Below are 12,500 nucleotides of genomic sequence, written 5' to 3'. Positions count from 1 at the left end.
CGCGGACAGACCCCAAAGGAGAACGGCACTAGTTGCATCCGAACTCGCCAGATACAACATTGACATCGCAGCCTTGAGTGAGACTCGGCTTGCAGGTGAAGGCAAGCTCTGTGAACGGGGATCTGGTTACACCTTCTTCTGGAGTGGACGAGGAAGCGAAGAGCGACGTGAGGCTGGCGTTGGTTTTGCAGTAAAAACAGCACTTGTCAGCAAGCTAGCTGGAATCCCAAAGGGAGTCAACGATAGGCTTATGACCATGAAGCTCCCACTGGCATCTGGCCAGAAGCACCTCACCATTGTCAGTGCCTACGCCCCAACCATGACCAACCCGGATGAAGTGAAGGCGAAGTTCTATGAGGACCTTCACTCTGTCATTGCTGCTATCCCTAAAGCAGACAAGCTCATCATTCTTGGGGACTTCAATGCTAGAGTTGGCTCTGACTACATCTCCTGGGATGGAGTGATTGGAAAGCATGGTGTGGGCCACTGCAACCCAAATGGATTGCTTTTGCTTCAGACCTGTGCAGAGCACGAACTGCTGATAACCAACACAGTTTTCTGCCTCCCTACCCGTAACAGGACGTCATGGATGCACCCTCGCTCAAAGCATTGGCATCTCATCGATTATGTCATCGTCAGGAAAAGGGATAGGCAAGATGTACGTGTAACAAAGACCATGTGTGGCGCCGAGTGTTGGACAGACCATCGCCTTGTAGTCTCGAAGCTGAATATTCGAATCCAGCCCAAGAGACGCCCCCAAGGCCAGAAGGCTCCAAAACGGCTCGACATCGCTAAGCTGAAAAACATCACCATCAAACAGTCCTTTGTGGAGCTGCTGGAAGATCGTCTGGAATCCGCCTCTCTGGACAACCAGAATGTGGAGTCTGACTGGAGGACCCTGCGTGAGCTGATCTATAGTACAGCTTCAGAGACCCTGGGACCCATGTCCAGAAAGCACAAAGACTGGTTTGATGAAAACTGTGATGAAATCAAGCAGCTTCTGGATGAGAAACGCCGTCTGCATCAAGCCTGCCTGAGCAACCCAAAGTCCACATCAAAAAAGGATGTGTACGATGCCATCCGCAGGACTGTTCAGCAAAAGTTACGCCAGATGCAGGATAAGTGGTTGAGTGACAAAGCTGATGAGATCCAGGGATATGCTGACAGGCACGATATGAAGAGGTTCTATGATGCCTTAAAAGAAGTCTACGGCCCCACATCCTCAGGATCATCCCCCCTCCTCAGTGCAGATGGGAATACCTTGATCACCGAGAAGGAGAAAATTCTCGAACGCTGGGCTGAGCACTTCAACAGTGTCTTAAATTGCCCTTCCTCCATAAATGATGAAGCCATAGACCGTCTCCCACAAGTCCCCATCAACGAAGCACTGGACGATCCGCCAACACTTCTTGAGACCCAGAAAGCAATCCGTCTGCTATCCAGTGGCAAAGCACCTGGCTCAGACTCCATACCAGCAGAGGTCTACAAGGATGGAGGCACTGTGCTGACTGAGAAGCTCCATCAGCTGTACTCACTCATGTGGAAAGAAGAGACGATCCCCCAGGATTTCAAAGATGCATCTATCATTCACTTGTACAAGCGAAAGGGGAACCGGCAAGCCTGTGATAACCATCGGGGCATTTCCTTGCTCTCCATCGCAGGCAAGATACTTGCCAGGATCCTACTAAACCGCCTCACAGCACACCTTGACCAAGGTCATTTGCCTGAGAGCCAATGTGGATTCCGGAAAGAGCGCGGAACCACCGACATGGTGTTTGCTGCAAGGCAGCTGCAAGAGAAATGTCAGGAGCAAAATGCTGATCTGTTCTCCACCTATGTCGACCTCACTAAGGCCTTCGACACCGTGAGTAGAGAGGGACTGTGGAAGATCATGGCCAAGTACGGATGCCCTCGGAAATTTATTTCCTTGGTCAGCCAATTCCATGAAGGCATGCAGGCTCGAGTCCAGGACAAAGGCGAAACATCTGCTCCTTTTGCTGTCACAAATGGTGTCAAGCAAGGCTGCGTCCTGGCTCCAACGCTGTTCAGCCTCATGTTCTCTGCAATGCTTACTGATGCCTTCAGAGATGGCGATGTTGGAATCGGCCTAAAGTACCGAACAGATGGTAAGTTGTTTAACCTCAGAAGGCTTCAAGCAAAAACGAAGGTCATGACAGACATCATCAGAGACTTTTTGTTTGCTGATGATTGTGCCCTCAACGCTGGATCTGAAGCTGACATGCAACTCAGCGTTGACAAGTTTGCCACTGCCAGCAGGAACTTCGGCCTTACCATCAGCACGAGGAAAACTGAAGTTCTCCATCAGCCAGCCCCAGGGAAACCCTACGTTGAGCCCAACATCACAGTCAACGGTCAGAGACTCAGTGCGGTGGAGCGGTTCACATACCTTGGCAGCACACTGTCACGAAATGCGACCATCGACGATGAAGTGAACGTCAGGATTGCAAGAGCAAGTGCAACTTTTGGTAGACTTAGTGCAAATGTCTGGAACAGAAGAGGCATTAGTCTTGAGACCAAGCTAAAGGTCTACAGAGCAGTAGTTCTCCCCACACTACTGTACGCCTGCGAAACTTGGACAGTGTACCAACGACATGCCAAGAAGCTGAACCACTTCCACACAACATGCCTCAGGAAGCTACTGAACATCAAGTGGCAAGACAAGACCCCAGACACAGAGGTGCTCGCAAAAGCCACCCTTCCCAGCATCTTCACCATCCTGATGCAGTCCCAGCTTCGCTGGGCTGGACACGTGGCGCGCATGCCAGACCATCGGCTGCCCAAAAGGCTCTTCTATGGCGAGCTGCAACAAGGGAAGAGATCACACGGAGGTCAGAAGAAGCGCTTCAGAGATACTCTGAAAGTCTCTCTGAAAGCGTTTGATATCAACCCTGACTCCTGGGAGGAATCTGCAGTGGACCGTGACAAATGGCGTGCTGCTGTGCACAAAGGCGCCAAGTTGTGCGAGGCCAACAGGACTGCTGCAGCTGTTCAGAAGAGGCAGGCCAGAAAGTCACGGGCAAACAAGCTCCCTGACAATGGTATGCCTGTCTTTGTCTGCCCCAACTGTCAGCGAACATTTCGTGCGCAGATTGGACTGTTCAGCCATCTGCGCATTCACAGATAGATTCATGAGCATCCTCCCCCCCACCCCACCACCACCCTCCCCCCATCCCCCAGCTGGATGACAACGATGGTCATCATCGATCTCGATGGACACACACCACCACCTCTCTGTCAGCTGTCCCTACAGTTTATCACTCACTTCCTCTCTCTGTCAGCTGTCCCTACAGTTTATCACTCACTACCTCTCTGTCAGCTGTCCCTACAGTTTATCACTCACTTCCTCTCTAGTTCCCAGTTCTCTCCACCTCCCTTTCTCTCCCACACTCTCTCTTTCTGTCTCTCCACCTCTCTTTCTGTCTTTCCACCTCTCTTTCTCTCCCACACTCTCTCTTTCTCTCCCACACTCTCTCTTTCTCTCCTTTCTCTCCCACACTCTCTCTTTCTCTCCCACACTCTCTCTTTCTGTCTTTCCACCTCTCTTTCTCTCCCACACTCTCTCTTTCTGTCTTTCCACCTCTCTTTCTCTCCCACACTCTCTCTTTCTCTCCCACACTCTCTCTTTCTGTCTTTCCACCTCTCTTTCTCTCCCACACTCTCTCTTTCTCTCCCACACTCTCTCTTCTCTCCCACACTCTCTTTCTGTCTTTCCACCTCTCTTTCTCTCCCACACTCTCTCTTTCTCTCCCACACTCTCTCTTTCTGTCTTTCCACCTCTCTTTCTCTCCCACACTCTCTCTTTCTGTCTCTCCACCTCTCTTTCTGTCTTTCCACCTCTCTTTCTCTCCCACACTCTCTCTTTCTCTCCCACACTCTCTCTTTCTCTCCTTTCTCTCCCACACTCTCTCTTTCTCTCCACACTCTCTCTTTCTCTCCCACACTCTCTCTTTCTCTCCCACACTCTCTCTTTCTGTCTCTCCACCTCTCTTTCTCTCCCACACTCTCTCTTTCTCTCCACACTCTCTCTTTCTCTCCCACACTCTCTCTTTCTCTCCCACACTCTCTCTTTCTGTCTCTCCACCTCTCTTTCTCTCCCACACTCTCTCTTTCTGTCTCTCCACCTCTCTTTCTTTCTCTCCACCTCTCTTTCTCTCCCACACTCTCTCTTTCTGTCTCTCCACCTCTCTTTCTCTCCCACACTCTCTCTTTCTGTCTCTCTACCTCTCTTTCTTTCTCTCCACCTCTCTTTCTCTCCCACACTCTCTCTTTCTCTCCTTTCTCTCCCACACTCTCTCTTTCTCTCCACACTCTCTCTTTCTCTCCCACACTCTCTCTTTCTCTCCACCTCTCTTTCTCTCCCACACTCTCTCTTTCTCTCCACACTCTCTCTTTCTCTCCCACACTCTCTCTTTCTCTCCCACACTCTCTCTTTCTGTCTCTCCACCTCTCTTTCTCTCCACACTCTCTCTTTCTCTCCCACACTCTCTCTTTCTGTCTCTCTACCTCTCTTTCTCTCCCACACTCTCTCTTTCTCTCCACCTCTCTTTCTCTCCCACACTCTCTCTTTCTCTCCACCTCTCTTTCTCTCCACACTCTCTCTTTCTGTCTCTCCACACTTTCTCTTTCTCTCGCACACTCTCTCTTTCTGTCTCTCCACCTCTCTTTCTCTCCACCTCTCTTTCTCTCCCACACTCTCTCTTTCTGTCTCTCCACACTTTCTCTTTCTCTTGCACACTCTCTCTTTCTGTCTCTCCACCTCTCTTTCTCTCCACCTCTCTTTCTCTCCCACACTCTCTCTTTCTGTCTCTCCACACTCTCTCTTTCTCTCCTACACTCTCTCTTTCTGTCTCTCCACACTCTCTCTTTCTCTCCACACTCTCTCTTTCTCTCCACACTCTCTCTTTCTCTCCCACACTCTCTTTCTGTCTCTCCACCTCTCTTTCTCTCCACCTCTCTTTCTGTCTCTCCTAAGGGCGTTGGGTTATGTTGCTGGTCAGGCATCTGCCTAACAGATGTAGTGTGCCGTATATGGATTTGTCCGAACACAGTGACGCCTCCTTGAGAAACTGAAACTGAAACTGTCTCTTCTTCCTACTCTTCTCTGTCTCTCTGTCTTTCTATCTCCTCCCCCCCCACCCCCCCATCTCTCCCTCTCTCTCTTTCTCATCCAGTATGAGTAAACGTTTTGTTTTTAATGTTCCAGTCGCATATAACATAAAATGGCGACAATGCCTGTTGTGTAATTACATAATGATTTTAGAATTTTAGGGTTTAAAAAAATTCTATTCTTTGCCGTTTCCTTCTGAGTGCTGGTGCCTTTGGAAAACTGCAGCGATCTCTCCGGAATATGAGGAATAAATTCCTCTGGTCAGATGATTCTTCAGTACTTCGTTGAAATGATTCGTTAGATTTTCTGATTTTCAGAAGTGGAATATGGTGCATAAAGGTTCTGATATGCAGCAGTATGTGTGTGTGTGTGTGTGTGTGTGTGTGTGTGTGTGTGTGTGTGTGTGTGCGCGCGCGCGTGCCTACACGTGCATGTGTATGTGTTTGTGTGTGTGTGTGTGTGTCAAAGTCCACATGCCATTTTCAGATGAAGCACACCTATCTCATACACATTCCATATACAAGCACGTGCGTGTATCTACTATACCCACCCCATTTCACACACACACACACACACACACACACACACATAGACTCTCTCACACACACAGACTCACACATACACACACACACACACACACACGCAAACGCACACGCAAACGCAAACGCACACGCAAACACACACGCATTCAAACATACAACAAATAAACTGCAAGCGCAAGCATATAAAATATTTCACAAATTAATAATATATGAAACGTGTGTGTTTGTGCGTGACAAAGAGAGAGAGAGAGAGGGGGGGGGGGGGGGGGGGGGGAGGGAGAGAGAGAGACAGAGAGAGAGAGAGAGGTTTGTGTTTATTTGCTGTCTCATTAATCCGTCTTCCATTAAATTGTCTGCAGGGAGTTGTTCCATTGGGTGGGAGGGGCTTGGTGCAGGGGTGGTGGAGAGAGGGGGTGTGTGGAGGGGGTGGTGGTGGTGAGGGGGCTGTGTGTGTGTGTGTGTGTGTGTGTGTGTGGAAGGGTGTGGTGGTGGTGGTGAGGATATGTTCCACACTCACCAACACTGTTCCACACTCACCAACACTCACCAACACTCACCTTGTTCCACACTCACCAACACTGTTCCACACTCACCAACACTCACCAACACTGTTCCACACTCACCTTGTTCCACACTCACCAACACTGTTCCACACTCACCAACACTGTTCCACACTCACCAACACTCACCTTGTTCCACACTCACCAACACTGTTCCACACTCACTAACACTGTTCCACACTCACCAACACTCACCTTGTTCCACACTCACCAACACTGTTCCACACTCACCAACACTCACCTTGTTCCACACTCACCAACACTGTTCCACACTCACCAACACTCACCTTGTTCCACACTCACCAACACTGTTCCACACTCACCAACACTCACCTTGTTCCACACTCACCAACACTGTTCCACACTCACCAACACTGTTCCACACTCACCAACACTGTTCCACACTCACCAACACTCACCTTGTTCCACACTCACCAACACTGTTCCACACTCACCAACACTCATCTTGTTCCACACTCACCAACACTCACCTTGTTCCACACTCACCAACACTCACCTTGTTCCACACTCACCAACACTGTTCCACACTCATCAACACTGTTCCACACTCACCAACACTCACCTTGTTCCACACTCACCAACACTGTTCCACACTCACCAACACTCACCTTGTTCCACACTCACCAACACTGTTCCACACTCATCAACACTGTTCCACACTCACCAACACTGTTCCACACTCACCAACACTCACCTTGTTCCACACTCACCAACACTGTTCCACACTCATCAACACTGTTCCACACTCACCAACACTCACCTTGTTCCACACTCACCAACACTGTTCCACACTCACCAACACTGTTCCACACTCACCAACACTGTTCCACACTCATCAACACTCACCTTGTTCCACACTCACCAACACTCACCAACACTGTTCCACACTCACCAACACTCACCTTGTTCCACACTCACCAACACTCACCAACACTGTTCCACACTCACCAACACTCACCTTGTTCCACACTCACCAACACTGTTCCACACTCACTAACACTGTTCCACACTCACCAACACTGTTCCACACTCACCAACACTGTTCCACACTCATCAACACTCACCTTGTTCCACACTCACCAACACTGTTCCACACTCACCAACACTCACCTTGTTCCACACTCACCAACACTCACCTTGTTCCACACTCACCAACACTGTTCCACACTCACCAACACTCACCTTGTTCCACACTCACCAACACTGTTCCACACTCACCAACACTCACCTTGTTCCACACTCACCAACACTGTTCCACACTCACCAACACTGTTCCACACTCACCAACACTCACCTTGTTCCACACTCACCAACACTCACCTTGTTCCACACTCACCAACACTCACCTTGTTCCACACTCATCAACACTCACCTTGTTCCACACTCACCAACACTCACCTTGTTCCACACTCACCAACACTGTTCCACACTCACCAACACTCACCTTGTTCCACACTCACCAACACTGTTCCACACTCACCAACACTGTTCCACACTCATCAACACTCACCTTGTTTCACACTCATCAACACTCACCTTGTTCAACACTCACCAACACTCACCTTGTTCCACACTCATCAACACTCACCAACACTCACCTTGTTCCACACTCACCAACACTCACCAACACTGTTCCACACTCACCAACACTGTTCCACACTCACCAACACTCACCTTGTTCCACACTCACCAACACTCACCAACACTGTTCCACACTCACCAACACTCACCTTCTCTTTCTTCTCGTCAACAGGTGTGTGGCGGAGTTAGATCCAGTACCCAAGGCCTGTCCCGTGACGTCACAAACACCAAAACGTCATCGCCTGCACCAGGAATCAGGTCATCGCTGACGTCACTTCCCGTGTGTCCACAGTAGGGTTCTCTCATAAACCATTCGCTTTCACTTTTCTGCCGTGAGGAAAACACCACCCCTAACACCCCACCCCCACCCCCACGGGTAAAAAACATTGTGTGACTTCTCTCTGTGACGCAAAGAACTGTTGGCTCATTTTCAGCCACTGTCTCAAGTCCCAGTCTGAGTAAACAGTCAGCTGAGACAGTCTGGGTTCTTAAGATTTCACCTCTTTTTACACAAGTCGCCTTGAACAAAAACAACCCCCCCGAACAACAACAACAAAAACCGACAGCGGGTACCCTACTGTGACCTGGGTCCCTTCTCAGGAACAACTGACCATTTTCAAACATTGTCACCTCTGCCGCAGTCAAGGGAGGCCACTTTACGGGCATCGAGAAACAGGAAGCCAAGGAGTTATCGTTCTTTGACAAGCGGCAATGGATTTGAGGAAAGTGCTCAGGGCGTTTGTCTTAGTCGTCATGGCAACCAGTTCAGCCCTCTCATCTCCGTTTCCTGGTAAGTTTGTCGTTGGCTGGTTGGTTGGTTGGTTGGGTGGTTGGTAGGGTGGTTGATTGGTTGGTTGGGTGGTTGATTGGTTGATTGGTTGGTTGGCTGTGTGGTTGGTTGGGTGTGTGGTTGGTTGGGTGTGTGGTCGGTTGACTGTGTGGTTGGTTGACTGTGTGGTTGGTTGGGTGGTTGGTTGGTTGATTGGTTGATTGGTCGGTTGGCTGTGTGGTTGGTTGACTGTGTGGTTGGTTGGGTGGTTGGTTGGTTGATTGGTTGATTGGTCGGTTGGCTGTGTGGTCGGTTGGCTGTGTGGTCGGTTGGGTGTGTGGTCGGTTGACTGTGTGGTTGGTTGACTGTGTGGTTGGTTGGGTGGTTGGTTGGTTGATTGGTTGATTGGTCGGTTGGCTGTGTGGTTGGTTGGGTGTGTGGTTGGTTGGGTGGTTGGTTGGTTGATTGGTTGATTGGTCGGTTGGCTGTGTGGTTGGTTGGGTGTGTGGCTGGTTGGGTGTGTGGTTGGTTGGCTGGGTGGTTGGTTGATTGGTTGGTTGGTTGGGTGTGTGGTCGGTGACTGTGTGGTTGGTTGGGTGTGTGGTTGGTTGGGTGTGTGGTCGGTTGACTGTGTGGTTGGTTGGGTGTGTGGTCGGTTGACTGTGTGGTTGGTTGGGTGGTTGGTTGGTTGATTGGTTGATTGGTCGGTTGGCTGTGTGGTCGGTTGACTGTGTGGTCGGTTGGCTGTGTGGCTGGTTGGCTGTGTGGCTGGTTGGGTGTGTGGCTGGTTGGCTGTGTGGCTGGTTGGCTGTGTAGTTGGTTGGGTGTGTGGCTGGTTGGCTGTGTGGCTGGTTGGCTGTGTGGCTGGTTTTGTGATTCTTCTTGCTTGCTTGTCGGTTGATGGGGAGGTGGGTTGGTCAGACAGTTGATTGCTCAATGGCACATTGTTTTGTCATGTGTTGTTGTTTTTCTTTCGATGGATCTTTGATAATTGACCACAAAGGGTTGTGACATCGTCTTCGTTTGTAACTGCGCCTGTGTATGTATGTATGTATGTATGTATGTATGTATGTATGTATGTATGCACAATCTATCTCTCTATCTATCTATCCACTTATCTTTGTGTGCATGTAACTATATAATATATATATATATAGATATAGATATGTGTGTGTGTGTGTGTGTGTGTGTGTGTGTGTGTGTCTGGGGGGCGGTGGGTGTGTGTGTGTGTGTGTGTGTCCTTGTCACGTGTGATGGTATGGGGGGTCCAGCCAACAGACGTGACCAGACACACGAGGCACCTTCCCCCAAATCAAAGGCCGCGGTAAGGTCCATTCACACAGCACGGCACAGCGTGAAAGTTTAACCAGCTAACCAAGACCAGCACTGTCCAGACAGTGGTCAGTGCTGACCAGCCATTGTCCGCGGCCATTGTCGTCACGGACACAATGAATCTCACGTGACAGACGCGCGTTGAGCTCATCTGACATTCAGCTGACCTTTGTCCTGTGCGGTCTGTGGTGACGACGTTGTGGCGTTTATCACGTGCAGTGGCGGCGACATGAAAGAGATGAGGACGCTGTGTTTGGCTGTGGGCATTCAGCTCCCTTCCTCCAGTGCTGCCCGGGGAATGTCCTCTGTGGGCTGGGCCACTCGCTGCTGAAGACTATTTATTGACACACCTCGGGACACATTCACTGCCCAGGGTGTGTCCGTTAACTTGCAGGGACAACACGGGAATCGTGCTCCTGTGGTCAGCGGTGAATGTGATGATGTGTGGGGTTATCAGGGCCTTGTGTTTATGTATGTACTGGGCTGACGTGTTCCTGTGGTCAGCGGTGAATGTGATGAAGTGTGGGGTTATCAGGGCCTTGTGTTTATGTATGTACTGGGCTGACGTGTTCCTGAGGTCAGCGGTGAATGTGATGATGTGTGGGGTTATCAGGGCCTTGTGTTTATGTATGTCCTGGGCCTGACGTGTTCCTGTGGTCAGCGGTGAATGTGATGAAGTGTGGGGTTATCAGGGCCTTGTGTTTATGTATGTACTGGGCTGACGTGTTCCTGTGGTCAGCGGTGAATGTGATGAAGTGTGGGGTTATCAGGGCCTTGTGTTTATGTATGTACTGGGCTGACGTGTTCCTGAGGTCAGCGGTGAATGTGATGAAGTGTGGGGTTATCAGGGCCTTGTGTTTATGCATGTACTGGGCTGACGTGTTCCTGTGGTCAGCGGTGAATGTGATGAAGTGTGGGGTTATCAGGACCTTGTGTTTATGTATGTACTGGGCTGACGTGTTCCTGAGGTCAGCGGTGAATGTGATGATGTTTGGGGTTATCAGGACCTTGTGTTTATGTATGTACTGGGCTGACGTGTTCCTGAGGTCAGCGGTGAATGTGATGATGTGTGGGGTTATCAGGACCTTGTGTTTATGTATGTACTGGGCTGACGTGTTCCTGTGGTCAGCAGGTGAATGTGATGAAGTGTGGGGTTATAATGGCCTTGTGTTTATGTATGTACTGGGCTGACGTGTTCCTGAGGTCAGCGGTGAATGTGATGAAGTGTGGGGTTATCAGGACCTTGTGTTTATGTATGTACTGGGCTGACGTGTTCCTGTGGTCAGCGGTGAATGTGAAGTGTGGGGTTATCAGGGCCTTGTGTTCATGTATGTCCTGGCTGACGTGTTCCTGTGGTCAGCGGTGAATGTGATGAAGTGTGGGGTTATCAGGGCCTTGTGTTTATGTATGTACTGGGCTGACGTGTTCCTGTGGTCAGCGGTGAATGTGATGATGTGTGGGGTTATAATGGCCTTGTGTTTATGTATGTACTGGGCTGACGTGTTCCTGAGGTCAGCGGTGAATGTGATGATGTGTGGGGTTATCAGGGCCTTGTGTTTATGTATGTACTGGGCTGACGTGTTCCTGTGGTCAGCAGTGAATGTGATGATGTTTGGGGTTATCAGGGCCTTGTGTTCATGTATGTACTGGGCTGACGTGTTCCTGTGGTCAGCGGTGAATGTGATGATGTGTGGGGTTATCAGGGCCTTGTGTTTATGTATGTACTGGGCTGACGTGTTCCTGAGGTCAGCGGTGAATGTGATGATGTTTGGGGTTATAATGGCCTTGTGTTTATGTATGTACTGGGCTGACGTGTTCCTGAGGTCAGCGGTGAATGTGATGATGTTTGGGGTTATAATGGCCTTGTGTTTATGAATGTACTGGGCTGACGTGCGGCACATTGCACGACAAGGATGGCACTCCCTGATTTGTGAAGACAGACATCCAACACTCCCTCCAACATTCCTCTATTCCCCGTCTCTTTCTCTCTTCCTCACTCCTTCCCCACCCTCTATCCTCCCCCCCCCCTCTCTCTCTCTCTCCTTCCCCTCCCTCTATCCCCCCCTCTCTCTCTCCTCCCCCTCCCTCTATCCCCCATCTCTCTCCTCCCCCTCCCTCTATCCCCCTCTCTCTCCTCCCCCTCCCTCTATCCCCCTCTCTCTCCTCCCCCTCCCTCTATCCCCCCTCTCTCTCCTTCCCCTCCCTCTATCCCCCCTCTCTCTCCTTCCCCTCCCTCTATCCCCCCCTCTCTCCTCCCCCTCCCTCTATCCTTCCCCCCCTCTCTCTCTCCTTCCCCTCCCTCTATCCCCCCTCTCTCTCCTTCCCCCCCCCCCTCTATCCTCCCCCCCCTCTCTCTCTCCTTCCCCTCCCTCTATCCCCCCTCTCTCTCCTCCCCCTCCCTCTATCCTCCCTCTCTCCTCCCCCTCCCTCTATGCCCCTCTCTCTCCTCCCCCTCCCTCTATCCTCCCTCTCTCCTCCCCCTCCCTCTATCCCCCTCTCTCTCCTTCCCCTCCCTCTGTCTCCCCCCTCTCTCTCCTTCCCCTCTCTCTATCCCCCCTCTCTCTCCT

At 50.7% G+C, this 12,500-nt stretch overlaps 1 protein-coding gene across 1 annotated transcript in view; it reads left to right on the top strand.

Annotated features, from left to right (window-relative positions):
* Nucleotides 1-12,500, top strand: part of LOC143278097 (conotoxin vil14a-like) — a 45,451-nt gene that overhangs the window by 25,533 nt on the left and 7,418 nt on the right. Inside the window, exon 2 of the mRNA XM_076583128.1 lies at nt 8,005-8,622. Coding sequence (XP_076439243.1) covers nt 8,544-8,622 — 79 coding nt within the window. The 5' untranslated portion in view covers nt 8,005-8,543. The remainder of the gene's footprint in view (nt 1-8,004; nt 8,623-12,500) is intronic.

This window comes from Babylonia areolata, chromosome 35, assembly GCF_041734735.1.
Source record: "Babylonia areolata isolate BAREFJ2019XMU chromosome 35, ASM4173473v1, whole genome shotgun sequence".
NCBI classification, from domain to species: domain Eukaryota; kingdom Metazoa; phylum Mollusca; class Gastropoda; order Neogastropoda; family Buccinidae; genus Babylonia; species Babylonia areolata.
This window is presented reverse-complemented; position numbering and strand designations above follow the sequence as displayed.